Source organism: Sceloporus undulatus, chromosome 3, assembly GCF_019175285.1.
Source record: "Sceloporus undulatus isolate JIND9_A2432 ecotype Alabama chromosome 3, SceUnd_v1.1, whole genome shotgun sequence".
Classification (NCBI taxonomy): Eukaryota; Metazoa; Chordata; class Lepidosauria; order Squamata; family Phrynosomatidae; genus Sceloporus; species Sceloporus undulatus.
Genome location: NC_056524.1, coordinates 84074025 through 84089150, shown reverse-complemented (window position 1 = coordinate 84089150; position 15126 = coordinate 84074025). Strand labels below are relative to the sequence as shown.

The 15126-nt window shown below is 39.6% G+C and overlaps 1 protein-coding gene across 1 annotated transcript in view; it reads right to left on the bottom strand.

Moving 5' to 3' along the window:
* Positions 1-15126, bottom strand: part of APOO (apolipoprotein O) — a 33098-nt gene that overhangs the window by 16723 nt on the left and 1249 nt on the right. The window contains exons 2-3 of the mRNA XM_042458752.1: positions 2046-2147; positions 1684-1803 (exon numbers count right to left, since the gene is read on the bottom strand). Coding sequence (XP_042314686.1) covers positions 1684-1803; positions 2046-2147 — 222 coding nt within the window. The remainder of the gene's footprint in view (positions 1-1683; positions 1804-2045; positions 2148-15126) is intronic.

The following is a 15126-nucleotide window of genomic DNA, read 5'->3' as shown; positions in this document are numbered from 1 at the left end:
GCGGAGGAGCCCCCAGGGCATGGCTAGGGCTTGGGAGATAGCCGTCCTCCAAGCCCCAGCCAAGCCTGGAGGACTCCACGATTGCGGAGGAGCCCCCAGGGCATGGCTAGGGCTTGGGAGATAGCCGTCCTCCAAGCCCCAGCCAAGCCTGGAGGACTCCGCGATTGCGGAGGAGCCCCCAGGGCATGGCTAGGGCTTGGGAGATAGCCGTCCTCCAAGCCCCAGCCAAGCCTGGAGGACTCGCTGGGGGGGGAGTCCCAGGGGCGGGGCCAAACCGGGGCGGGACCGTGCGGACCCGCCCCAAATCGGGAAAGTCCTGCCCCCAGGCGGGATATGGGAAGCCTACCCACACCCCATTGGGGTTAACGGAGGTCACCCCTCTGTGTATAAGCAAGAACACGGATCTCAAGTCCATGAGAAAGGAAAAGTGACTGTACATTTACTTCCAATCTAATTAAATAGAACTTTTGCAGATATTAAGTCAATGTATAGTATAATTAAGGGGCAGAACTGCTAACTACACACTGGCTCCAGCCTTCCAACCGAATGGCAGTAACAGAAAGGAATCAAATCCAGTGATTCTCACAATACAGTACAAACATTTCTAAATTTCTAAAATAAAAACCAAAAGAAAAGTGGAGACTAGTGAAAGAAAGTCACCCCAGAATAATTTTTAAAATAAGCCTTGAAATGACCTCTAGAAGGTTCAAAATGTTTTTGCTTACTCATGCAAGGCTTGTCTGACCTAACTGTTTCATTTCACATGTGCATATTGTTAGTTTTGAATAAAAGATTTGCTGAAACATAGCAAAATGCTCTTCTTTTTAATGGTGTAGGAACTTATCCTTATTCTTTCCACATACTGTAATTTCTGCCTTTGGTAACAAGGTTTCCGCTAAAGAAGTAAATCCCAGGAACACATCTACTTTGTTAACTGAGGTATAAATATAATCTGAATGTGTTTTTTTTCCTGACTTGGTTTGCTCTTCATCCTTTGAATCATTAAATCAATTTCATAAACAACTGGCTAATACCATGCAGCTATAAAATAAACAGCTTATGAAGACAGCATGAACACTGACATATTTACCTAGTACAAAACAACAAGATTTAAGACTTGCTACATATTCAGTGAGAACTGTTATGTAGTAATTTTACAACCTATTATAGCAAATGAATAATTTTCCTTATATCTGGCTTCAGGCCTATGCTACTACCCATGCACAAGAGGAAAATACCAGTAGGCACAGGGCAAGGATGAGCAACACAAAGCTCCCCTTTCCCCTTATGGCATCAGTCTCTTTCTCCATGATGAGAGAGACAGAGTGATTGTTCTGTCTCTATCTCTCCTTGCACAAAATGCTTGTCTTTTCCTGTTCAGTGCTAGTGAAAGATAGCCTTTCTCTAGCACTGAGCAAGTGAATATGTTTGGGAGAGAAGCTGGTTGGTCAGAACTCTCATGAACTAGATGTTTACCATCTGTGACAAGGGCCACAGTGACAAAGGTCAACTGATCCATAAGCTTTAACTCTGTATACAAAAATCAAAATTTTAAATTTTAGGTTTGGTCCCCAAGTTTGACATTCACAAAAAATCTCCATCACAATTTATGGAGTAAAAACTATATGCTGACATGAATTATTCAGTTGCTGGGACTTCTCTCAGGATTACAAACTACTGTACCTGAAACCAGCCTGTATATGGCTCCAAGGAGTGCCGCACATGACCAATGCCTTCCTCCAACTGTGTTCGTGGATCTTCCACATACTTTGATTTTGCTGCTGGACTAGTATAGAGTGAAAGCTGTGAAAAGCAGCACACAGTTATTTACTTCGCAGTGAAACTAAGAATTTGGGAAGCTCTCAATCCATATTTAATGTACAATAAACAAGCATTATGCAATACTCTTCACTGCAAAACCCTTCTTTGTGTGAAAAGATTCAGATAACAGGAAATAGAAACCATCTTTATTAAGAATCTACCCAGAGAAACTGGGGGGGGGGGGTATTCTCAGCCTGTTGTTTACAAAGGGGAACAAATCTTACCTCATCAACTTTCAGTACGTTCTTTTTGGAAGCTTCTTTTTCTGAAGCAGCAGCATATACCTGGAAACTCAGGCTAGCAGGAGCAGCCACCAACTGCTTAACCTAAATATAATGAAAGTATATGCATTTTATGTGACTAAATTAAATATATAATACAGATACATGATCACACACTACATATCAAATCTACATGTAAATTGAGAGGCACAGTCTATTAGGTACATGTTGAGTTTGTTAGAGATGGTATATAAGACCTTGTTGAGTAACAATCTCTTTTAGTGGAACTACATTACTGCACAGGAGCCAAGCACCTAGAACAAAGGGCACTACTGAAATAGAAGATGGAGAAACATGCAGTCACATTTTACAAGGGCTGCATCTGCACTGCAGAAATAATCCAGATTGACACCACTTTAATTGCCATGGCTCAATGCTATGGAATTTTTGGGAATTGTAGTTTTGTGAGACATTTAGACTTCTCTGTCAGAGAGCTCTGGTGCCACAACAAACTACCATTTCCAGAATTCCATGAGCCATGGCAGTTAATGTGGTGTCAAACTGGATTATTTCTGCACTGTGGATGTTGACAAAGCAAGATTTAAACATAATTTTGAAATACATTTTACTTGTTCATCAAACTACAATAGAACTATTCACTGCCTCTCCCAAAAGTACGAACGTACTCTCAAATGGACAAAATGATCAACGCTACAAATAAAATAATGACATGCCATTTTCTCCACATTAAAAAAAATCATATTTTTTCCAAATGTTTAAACAGGAGTAAGGCTCTTTTTGAAGACCTAACACATCGATTATTCCACAAAATACTGAAAGAAGTAAGCTAGATGTTAAAACGAACAAAGAGACATTTCACTAGTGTAACTGCAACCTGAGCATCTTGCCTTTAATGATGTTATCTGCTATTTGCTCTTGACAGTCACATAACCAAATACTCACAAGAACTTAGTGGCAAACTGGTGCTAGTTATGCTAGTTATAGGGAAGAGTGGCATTTCACTAGCAACTAACTGCTCTGAGTGGGTAGGTCTTCAGATTAACCTGTCTGATATGGGAAGGAAGGCATTTATGGCCTTACCACCATAGTCGCCAGCAGAATAGACTCACTAAATCAGGGGTGCAAAAATGTGGAAGGCTAGGAGCAAGCATTAGCACCCCAGGAGACTTTGGAGGGCCACACTCCCCACCACACCCACATCCACAAAAAATAAATCAAGTTTTTTCCTTTAGAAAAATTTCAGACACTTTGCTAAGAAGCATATAAAAAGCAACCTGTGTTTTTGAAGATTTGATTCTAAAACTTTCCAGTTAACAAGACAGAACTGCCTGAGCAAAAACAGAACGTAGCTATAGATAATAGTACATTCATTACTATGATCATTATCATTAGGCGATACTTTGAAGGTGCCCAGCTGGAGAGATAGATGGCCTGTGAACCTGTTTGTCTAAAGATGAAGAGTAAAAAATCAAGACTCTAGAATTGTACCATTTACAGCAGTGGTTCTCAACCTTTGGGCCTCCAGATGTTTTGGACTTCAGTTCCCAGAAGTCCCAGTCGGTATGCTCATTGTTCAGGAATTCTGGGAGTTGAAGTCTCAAAAATCTAGAGGACCAAAGGATGAGAACCACTGATTTACAGAAAAGGACTTCTGAAAATGTGATCACATTCTGGGTTAGAAGTCATCCCATTAAACCACTTTGGCCAAACTCATTTTTAAGCAAGATGCACTGTGTATACAAGACCAAGGGAGGGAATGTTTGATGATTCCTCCTCCCTCACACCATCACCACCAACAACCAGAAGCCCCAGCAGCTTGGCTAATGATAAGGGATTGTGGGAGTTGGGAATCTAAAACATCCAGACAGCCAGAGGTTCTTTATCTCTTGTGACAGGCAGGGACAGACCCTTATTCCTTCTTAGACTGGCTCTCAGTCTCACCTTGAATAAAAGCCCTGCTCTTGTCCTTTCCTCAGCACTTTCTCCTACTTAACTTCACCAGACACCCCCTTTGTGTCTCAGGTCTAAGAACCCTACTGTTTACTCCAGTAACCAAATATGTTGGTGTAACTGGTAGTGTATTTCTGAAAAATAAAGCACACAGACTGTCTTGGTGTTTATATGAAAACAAACAGTAATTTTAATCGAAGTAACAAGTATAAGATGTCTTAATTTATTTCAGACTCAGTAACCCTTTAATTATATCAAGTGTCAGCACACTAGCTATTTACAGTGGGCCCTTGGTATCTACTGGGCTTTGGTTCCAGGACCCCCTGTGGATTCCAAAATCCATGGAAGTTCAAGTCCTATTAAATACAATAGCTAGTAAAATGGTGTCCCTTAGATTAAATGGCAAAACCAAGGTTTATATTTTAGAAGTTACATATATTTGTAAATATATTCAAGCCGTGGATACTTGAATCCACGGATAAAGAACCCGTGGATATGGAGGGCTGACTGTACATAACAAGCAGTTCCCTTTCAGCTGCTACTTCCTCTGACTCTTTTATCACATCACACACAACCTCGGCCCCTTCCTTCTGAAAGTGCTGGTTTTAACCCCACTTATACCTATTTCTTTGAGGTCTCTTTCTGCTAATTCTCCCTCTTTTCTCTGATTCTCCTCAGACATACACTCCTGCTTTTTATGTTTTCTGATCCCCTGCAACCCCCCTCCCTTACAATCTCTGACTTGTGACAGCTGGCTTGAAGTCTCCCTAGTGTCTAAGTCACACCTCTCCATTAGACAGACATAGAGCTCTTTAACATGATATCAATTAATGAAAGATATCAATTGCTCAGTCCTAAGCCTTGCAAGACATCTTGGGGTGTACAAGAACCAAAAAGCAAGCTTAAGAGCTTGGTCTTTCAATTTGCATTCTAGTTCAACAACAGTTCTGGGAAATACAGACACATCTTTTCATCCTGAACTTTTACAAGTTATCTTGCTCAGAGTGTAACTACATTCACAGAGAAAGCAAGAACAAACATGGAAACACATTTAATTTGACGAATCACTGCAGAAATTGCTGCCGGACCAAGTGAGCAAATAAGTGAATAAGCAAGGGAGAACACATGTGGCTGGGCATACCAACCCCACAAATACAGAGGGACAACGTCAGGTATGAAAGTATATAAAACAATATAACACTAAATATGGATTAATTTCAGAAGCCCTAAAAAGGCAATACATACCAAGCTTGCCAGACTAGTCCTGCCCTCCAATTAGCTCAACCAGCCTGATATCACCCCAATCTTGGCATACATGTTTTAAAAAGGGAGTTTGTAACATTTGTATTAATGCCTAAAAGAAACAAGTTTACTGTGAAACAGGGTGCATGTTGTGTCTTCCTACAGAACTGGGATTTTCCCAATTTTTTCCACCTGTGCAGGCAACCTCTTAGAATGCTAAAGAATTGCTACAAACTGGAGCTCACTGGGAGACAAGCTCTTTATAGCTAAAGCAGACTACTGATGTGCTGAAGCAGTTATATTGTACTCCAGTGCTATAAGGGCCATTTCTTCTATGGGGTACAGTCTCTATCATTTCACAGATAAAAACTGGGACACAGGTAGACAAGCAAGACCAGAATATGAGCAACATGGCAAAGTTTATTAATGAATAGCACACAAACCAGGAGAGGCTGCAGTAGTTTGCCTTTGCCTGACCTCCTGCTTTTTCCCCTTCTGCAAAGGGGAAAGGGCAAGACTCTGCCCCCTTCTGTGCTCTTTCTCAGGTTAAGTACAAATCATTTTGCACTTTGAACTCTGTTTGAAGCAATAAGTTGAAGACAAAGGAGGGAAAGAAGAGGAGAGAGAAACTGGGACATTTTAAAAGCAGCTGAAAAAATGGGATGACCTAAGATAAACTGGGACTGTCCCTGACAAACCGGGACAATTGGAGAGCATGAGGTTTACAAATTTTAATTTTAAAAACTTGACAACTATTTTTTTAAATAAAGTATTAAAAGAGCACTGCCCTAAATGTTTTTAAACAATGATTCTTTGCTGTAACCTTTCTAAACAGTCCCTTTTCATAACTGCCAGAGCCCAGTAGCGGAATATTTATCAACTGAACTGTATGCATCCCCCCCTTTCCAGACAGCATGTCCACATTCATTGCCTATGTAGAAATGTGTATGAAATCATGCAAACAGGACTATAAGACTGAAACGTTTCTGCCCTTATTCAAACATTATGTTCCATGCAAGGGTACACAATCCAATACCCTCCAGATGTTTCTATTTCTTAACATCGCTAAGGGTTGGGAATTGTGAAAGATGTAATTCAAAACATTTTTGAGGATCCAGGCCATTTACCACAAATTTGGTGGGGAGATGTTGTCAAGGTGACTTGTTTCAAAGAAATTCCAGTTGGTGACAGATTCAGTTTGGATGATACCACAGGATGTGGTTACACAAAACCAGAAATGAAATGTGAACTCCTCTTCATTGTGGGCTGAAGAGAGAGAGAGAGAAAGGGGGGGGGTTGGTTGAGCATTTGAGCCCAAGAGAGGGTAATCATGTCATTCTCATCATGCAGTGCTTGGCAAGATCTCCAATTGCTGCCACTCTCAGAAGAAAATTTATATATACAATTACAGTATGCATTATTTGAATGCTGCCTTGGCAGAAAAGGGACAGAGGCAACCTGCACAGGCATACAAACAGAACCTAATCATTTCCATGACTGCCAATTGTTGTTGTTTGCTGTCAAGTCTACTACCACTTATTGTGACCTTATGAAAGAGAGGACTCCATGAACCTCAGTCATCAACAGACCTGCAAAGGTCACGTGAGCTAAGGGCCATAGCTTTGTTTGAATCAATTTGCCTGTAATATGGTCTTCCTCTTTTCCAATGGCCTTCCAGTTTACTGAGCATTATTGTTTTTTCTAATGAGTAACGTTGTTTCATGCTATGTCCTCAATTTACGCAGTTTGGCCTTTAGAAAAAGTTCTAGCTTGATTTTCTCTAAGACCCATTCATTTGTCTTTTTGGCAGCACATAGAATCCATAGAAAAGTCCTCCAGCAGCATGTCTCCAATAAATTAATCTTCTTCCTGTCAACTTTCTTCACTGTCCAGCTGTCACACCCATACATGGCCTGTACAATTCTGACCTTTTATTGAATGATATGCCTTTACATTTGTGGATTTTATTTCATTCTACAGTGGACCCTTGTTATATGCTGGGGTTTGGATCCAAGAACTCTTGTGTATAATAAAATCCATGTATGCTCAAATCCCATTAAATATAATAACATAGAAAAATGGTGTCCCTTATAAAAAATGGAAAATCAAGGTTTGCTATTTGAAATTTATACTTTTTTGGAACATTTTCAAACTGTGGGTGCTTGAATCCGTGTATAAAAAATCCATGTATAAGAAGAACCAACTGTATTATGGCTACCTTTCCAAGTCTTAGGCTGCATCTACACTGCAGAACTAATCCAGTTTCACATTGCTTTAAGTGCCGTGGCTCAGTGCTATAAAATTCTGGGAATGGTCATTTGTTGCAGAACCAGAGCGGAGCAACAAACAACCATTCCCAGAATTCCACAGCATTGAGCCACAGCACTTAAAGAAATGTCAATCTGGATTATTTCTGCAGTTCAGATGCAGCCTTAACCTTCTTCTGATTTCTTGACAGAAGTCTCCATTTCATTAAAGACCTGAGTCAAAATACAGAAATTTCACTATTATAGTGCCTTTGTTGCCTACTTTTAAAGTTATGCAAATCACCTGTGGTTATTATGGTGTCTTCTTAATATTCTACTATAACCCTGCTTTTGCATTTTCTTCTGTAACTTTTATCAGCAATAATATCAATAATTTATTTGGTATTTTCTGCATACAATATGGTATTATCTGCATATCTTAAATTTTTGATGTTCCTTCATTCATTTTTCCTGGCTGCATCCTCTGAGTCTAATCCAGCTTTCCAAATGATATGTTCTGCATATAAATTAAACAGATGAAATAATAAAGCGCAGCCTTGTCTGACTTCCTTGCCAATGGGAAACCATTCTGAGTCTCCATATTGTGCCCTGACTGTGGCTTCTTGTCCAGATCAGATGTTGCAACATTTATTACTGAACTCTATTACTGTGCTTCTTTGATGTATCGCTGCCTTGGTTCTCTTAAAGCTGTTTCAGAGCAAGAAAATAACTATTTCTCTCCTACAAGCAAAGTAAATGGGGGGGGGGGAGACTATTGATACAAAGAAGTAGCAAAAAGTCTTAGTTTCTGCTCAAGAAAAAGGTATGTAATATTCTACTGTTAGAACTATTTGGGCATTATTTAGAAAAGATTCCATTTAAACAGGTTTGTTAGAAAGACCAGCATATCAATAAGAACTCAGGAACCAGGTATAAACATTATACAATGGTTTCCTTGGTATTTGCTGGTACAGTATTTGCTTCCAGGATCTCCTGCAGATACCAAAATCCACAGATGCTTAAGTCCCACTGTATACAATGGAGTAGTAAATGTTTTAAAATCTGTGGATGCAAGATCCATGGATACAGAGAAGTGACTGTATGCCATTCTCTGGCTTGGAAAACATGCAACATTTGGGGAAGAACTGCTCATATAGTAACACCTGTGCAGGCAGACCTTGATTCAGTTCACCAGTATTTTCCACCTTCCCACATTAGGTTGTTATATGTGGAAGTGGCATGCAGGATCAACAATTAGTCACATAAAAAGTGGTCTGAAGTTAAAAAAATCATAATTAGTCCTTAATTATTCATTAGTGTCATCTAAAATATACCACTTGGAGGACAATAATGAATATTTCTGGAATGCTCAGTTTTGTTTGTAGTCAGTTTGTTCATATTTTAAAAGCCATTTTAAAAAGACACCTTTTCACAGGCATTCTTTGTATATTTGATCTGTTCCCCCAACCTACAAGTACTGACACATCTTGTAGAAATGCACAGCACAACAAAAATCTGGTAAAACACAGATATCTTAAAGAGATGTTATTCACATTCATAGAACATTTAAAAAAAACCTTGTGTTTACTAAGTTATACAATATTCAAAGTAGTCAACATTTTCGGCTTACAGACTTTCTAACTCAGGGAACTCTTACTATGCCAATTCATCTACTAATGAATCTGTATATTCTGCTAAATTCTGGAGTATAATCAAGAGTACACAGCCATCTTTGATGGCATATTGTGACCCACTGTTGTCCTGCACAAATCAAGGGCACATTTGAGAAAACATATTTGGCTACAGTCCATAGTAGAAGAGAGAAGCTGGGCAAACCAGCTTTCAGAAAAACATGTTGACCTCTACTGATCTTCAGTTTCATCCATAGTTTATCTTTGTTGGCATTGCTTGAGGTTAGTATGTTAGTCACATTTGTGTTGGCAGCTAAACCTGGACAGTGTAGATAAATCAGTAAACCCTGATAAGCTTTCAAGAAAGTCCAATATGAAAAACATTGCTTTCAAGGACAGAATCTATGGGGTGAGAGTAAAAACTGAGAGCCTATGCAAATGACTGTGTGATAATGACATGAAATCCACTGGACTCAATGAAGCCTCTTTTTTTTTTGGGGGGGGGGGGGGAGAGTAAGGTCTTTGGGACATGCTCCAGACTTGAAGTGAACACAACAAAATTGCTGACTAAAAATATTACTTCAGAAGAGGACAATTAACTGCTTTTTTTCTAATTTTGAAGTAGAAAAAAGGAGATTAAATATTTGGCAGTTAAATTCATGATATTATTTCAAAACTATGAAAACATCTGCAAAGAAACTGAAAGTGACTAAATGGAAGAAATTAAACTTGCCCCTTTTGGGTAGAATTGGAGTAATAAGGCAAATGTTTTGTCCAGGCCTATTTCGCTTTCAAAAGATCCCGATTATGAGAAAAGGAATACCTTTTGTGCAATGGCAAAAAGAGATTTCTAGATCTGGCAGCAAGCAAAGAAACCCATATAAAGTTTACAACACTGCTTAATGATAAGCAAAGTTCCTAGCCTCCAAAAATTACAGTTCCCAGAATTCCCTACCACTGAGCCAGGGCAGTTAAAGTGGTTTCAAACTGGATTATTTATGCAATGTGTTTAAAACCAGAGACTTTTTTCCTAAGATAGTATTAATTAATTAATTAATTTTAATTAATTAATTTGTTTTATTTATATACCGCTATTCCAAAGATCATAGCGGTGAACAGCAAGTAAGCTAATTTGCCCCCAACAGTCTGGGTACTCATTTTAGCGACCTCAGAAGGATGCAAGCCTGAGTCAAGCTTGGGCCCTTTTGCTGGTCTTGAACTGGCAACCTTGTGGTTTTGAGTGAATGGCTGCAGTGCAGGCATTTAACCACTGCGCCACCAGGGCTCCTGGAGTATTGGCCATCTCACTTCAGGAAGCCTTTTTTAAAAAATGAAAGAATGGATTAAAAATTAGAGATGGTTGTTCTATGATGATCTTTTGTATTTTAAATAAGATAGCTGGAAATTTAAATCAAGAAAGAGATTCTTAAGGGAGGCAAAGATCTTAATTGGTTTGCTTGCATGCAACTGAAGACAAATTTAATCAAAGCAAGAGAAATGCAGCCACAGAGGTTAGAGAAAATTAGTTTTATTTAGAGTTGTGTAAAGATGATCACCATGTAATTAAAAAGTGTATAAATAGCTTCTGATTCTAGGACAGAAGGTAAGCCTGTAAAAGTACATGATACCTGAAGCCAAATATACTGTCAAAAATGGCCCAAAACATTTCAAATCAATGTTAGGGAATTCAAGAAAAGGAAGGCACCTTTTTCATATGTAGTGGACTTGTAAGAAGGTGAAAAATTACTGGCCTAAGATTTAGATGTTAATACAAAAAATTGAAAGCTAAATTTTGTAATGTTACCAGAAATGTTTTTGTCGGGCATTATGGAGAAAAAACTGGATAGTAAACATAGATCACTTATTTGATATATAGCAGCAGTAGCAAGAATATGTTTGCTCAAACTTGGAAATGAACTGAAGTACTGATCATGGAAGAATAGATTGTTAAAGTTGTTACCTCAAATGTCCAAATTAAGATGGGTTCCAAAAGATAAACCCATTGAAGACCCTTTGAAAGATTGGAAACCTTATATAGACATTTTGAACAATAAGAAATCTAATGTTGTAATAATCTGAAGATATTGTTATTAGTAATTTTAGGATTATTTAGTCAGATCTGTAATGGTAAACTAAGGCGGGGTACAGACCTCTGCCGCCGCCGCCGGTAGGTCCGTGGGGGAGCTGGAGCCTTCAGACGGCGCGGCTCCCGCGTGGACCGAAAAAGAAGCTCCAAAATGGAGCTTCTTTTTGAGTTGCGTTTGTGACGTAGCGAGGCGCCAGGGGCGCACTCGCTACATCATAAAGGCTGCAACACGTACAGATGCTCAGCGTCTGATACGTAAAGATGGCGGCGCCAGTATGAACAGGGCGCCGCCATCTTGTACGTATTCAATACGTACTAGGGTTAGGGGGGTGCGGAAGCACCGCCCCTTCCTAACCCTAGTACGTATTGTATACATACTATTTGGCGGTCTATATCCCGCCTAATACATTTTTTCTCTTTTTCTTTTCATTACAGTCAGGATTGGGGAGGTCAGATCCCTACTATGTATGGGTTTTCTTTTTCCTTTCTATGGTGGGTTACAGACCGCCTCTTTGAGGCGGGGTGTACCCGCCCCTTTCCCTGCCGGATCGGGGCCTGAGCTGCTAGAACGGCAGCCGCTGAGGCCCCGATCCGCCGCTTTTCAGGCTGCGGGGAAGCAGCAAAACGCCGCTTCCCCGCAACCTGAAAAGGGGTGTCCTTGGGGCATCAAGCCCCAAGGACACCCCACGGCGGCGGGGACGGGGAGAAAGGAGCCGCTTGGCCCCTTTCTCCCTTGCTTCGCTGGGCGCAGCCGTCTGAAGGCTGCGCCCAGTGAAGCAAAGCGGCGCCGCGGACCAGGAAGGAGCTCCGAAACGGAGCTCCTTCCTGGTCCATGGAAAGGGCGCCCTAGGTGCCCTGCCGCGGATTGAGGACGTCACGTCCGCGCCACCCCATGTAGAGGCAGCGCAGCCGTGACGTCCTCACGGCGGCGGCTGTATGGAAGGGCTGCCGCCGTTTAGTGCGTGACGAGCACGCACTAGGGTTAGGGCGGTGCAAAAGCACCGCCCTTTTGTAACCCTAGTGCGTGCTCGTCAAGCACTAAAGTGCCGGTGTGTAACCGGCCCAAGTTTTGTCCCTTTTCTGTCCTTCCTTCTTCCCTTTTTTTATTTTTTTACCCCCTCTTTTTCTGCCCCCCCATTTCTTTATCTTTGATTGTATAATATTTTGATTGTAAATTAGATTAATTGTATTAAAAATAATAAAAAATAATCTCAAGAAAACATTGTTTTCAGTTCTGTGAAGATTTAGCCATCCCTTTATTCAAAACAAATGGAAAAACTCTAAGTACATAACCTTCACTCACGCTGCAGTCTGTGTTTAGCATTGCTGAACAGGAGTGAACAGTTTAAACAATAAGAGTAAAATGGTGGGGGGGGTGTGTGCATTTGTTTCTTGAAGGAGTGGTAGACAATTTCCAGAGACAAGGGATCCACAGTGTAGCCTTCTAAAAACCCTCAGGGTGATACCACACCCTGCTGAATTCACTGCCAATGGTGGCAACAAAATCACAAACAGGCTCCACACATTTTGTTTACAGTCAGACAGGTAGCAATTTTTAATTCAGTGGTAGTAGGAAAATCATTTGTTCCTTCCACGTAAACAAACTACACGGGGAGGGGGGGGAGTGTCTTGTTTTAAAGTAATCAAGCTCCTGAAAATGTAATTTTACTTACAAGCAAAACGAGCAACTTTTTGTGTCTTGTTTACATGCTGAAAAGCAATTATCATGGCATCAAAAATTCACTGCATCTTCAGTAGTGGGGAACAGGGAACCTTGACAGAAGCTGTAACAACAGCTGGAGAGGTACCTGTGGCACACATGTTGCCCACACCCAAGAAATCCTCAACACAAATAAGTGACCAAAGTACAATAACTCCTGCCTCCCTGCAGTGTAATCCTATGGTACCTGAAATCAAATATTGCTGAACTTGAAGGAACTTACTTCTGGGAAAGCATGTACAAGACTGTACTGTAGGATTTAAAAACACAATCATAATTCAGAATCTCCTTTAAGACTTTTCAGTCCTTTTCCTCCAGCAGGTTGGCAATTCTTAGAAACAATTATTTAGGCCATGAAGATATGATCTTGTACATACAAGTCTCCCACCACACTAGCTCAGTTCAAGGCTGTAAACTTCCACCTATTAATTTTTATATCATGGTCACAGCATATAATTGAATGGGAAAACCCTGTTACAGTGGGTCATACAAAAAGACTGGACTAATTACCTGAGCAACTGATGCCACTTAGATCTTGGAGGGAAATTGCATAATCAAAAATTTATATTAATACTTATATTCTATTAATTTACTGTTTAATTTATTGTTGCTTTATGCCTTCAGGTCATTTTTGACACCTGAAAATCCTAAGGCCATGTACAAACCAGAAATACTGCTACTTATTTCTTTATTAAAAACCAAAGCCTTAGTTATAAAATATATGGTATTCAGAAGGTAACAGGTAATCAGTTATCTTTTATTTGTGTAATTTGCTCTCATTCAATTAATACTACATTAAGGCTGCAATCCTAACTGTATTTTGACTGTAAGCACCATTCAAGTCAATTTACATCTCATTCTACTGGATTTCTATTCATCAATCACAGCATTCTTATCTCATCATTCTCAAAAGGTTATCATTATTTTATTGTTTATTATGTAAACTGATGGCATTTTCTTGTTCTTAGCACTACAGTATCATAAACCTCTAGGATTTTCAAAGTGAAAAACCTAAACAAGTTCTGAGTTTCTGTAAACAGGTGTGTTGAAAAAGTTATTTGGTATAATAGACTTAACATTCCTCTTGGGTGGACAAGGAGCATTCAAAAGTAGAAACAGGGTTGTCAATGTATTAATTTCAGTTTGGACACTAATAATAAAAATGAAGGAGAACTGAAGAAGGAACAACAAAAAAAAGACCTTTAAGAGAATAGGAAAGTAATGTTTGGCACAAAAAATAAATGTACAGAATCATGAATAATACAATTTAGCAGGATTCTTGGGGGGGATGACATTTTGGAACAGTGGAATAATGCTGGAAGGATATCTATCTATCCATCCATCCAATTGCCTAATGATGTATGTGTGGATGATTTAACCAAAGTCATGTTAAGAGCACCCCCCACCCACCCCAGAAATTGATCAGAAATATGAACTGCATGAAACCACTTGAAGGAATTCACTTCAGGATTCAGAATTTAAGCCTATAGCTCCCCCTGTAGGAAAGCAGAAGACAGAACAGAGAACTAACAAACACACATCGGTCACTAAATACATCAGTCACTAAAGCATAGTAAATTACTTTAACAAGTAGACTATAACAGCCTATATGTGCATTCTTATCAGAAGCAAAACCGCCTTGAAGCTAAACTGCTGCACAGTGTCTATGAAGATCAGTCACCAGGCTAAAAAATGAAGGTAGATGACTGATACATTTGTATTACATATGTTTTTCTTTCAAAGAAGAAATTGTTTTGTTTGTTTCTACAGTATCTGCAGCAAGATACCAAAAATCACAAAATGTAAACTACGTTATTTGAGGGCGATTAATTTTTATTGAATGCCTAGTTAAAATAAACCTGTGTCTTTAAGGCACTAAAGGTGGTTTTGTTGCTTCCAATTCAGAAAAGCTACTCCACAGTAACATATTTTAAGGCTGTAAGCATACATCTACTGTCTTGAGAGTAAACACCATTGAACTTAGGACATGTTTCGGACTACATAACCACAGGACTGTTATATTACTGTAAGAGACGCATCAACAGTCAAGAGCCTGATTTATTATTTATTTCACTCCATGTAAATTTGGTTGCTGTATCCAAGTAAAGCCATCATGTGCCTCTTGTTAAAGGGAGAAAACGGAAACTGATTTATGAGGACTGAACTCACTTAAGGCCAACAGTATGGC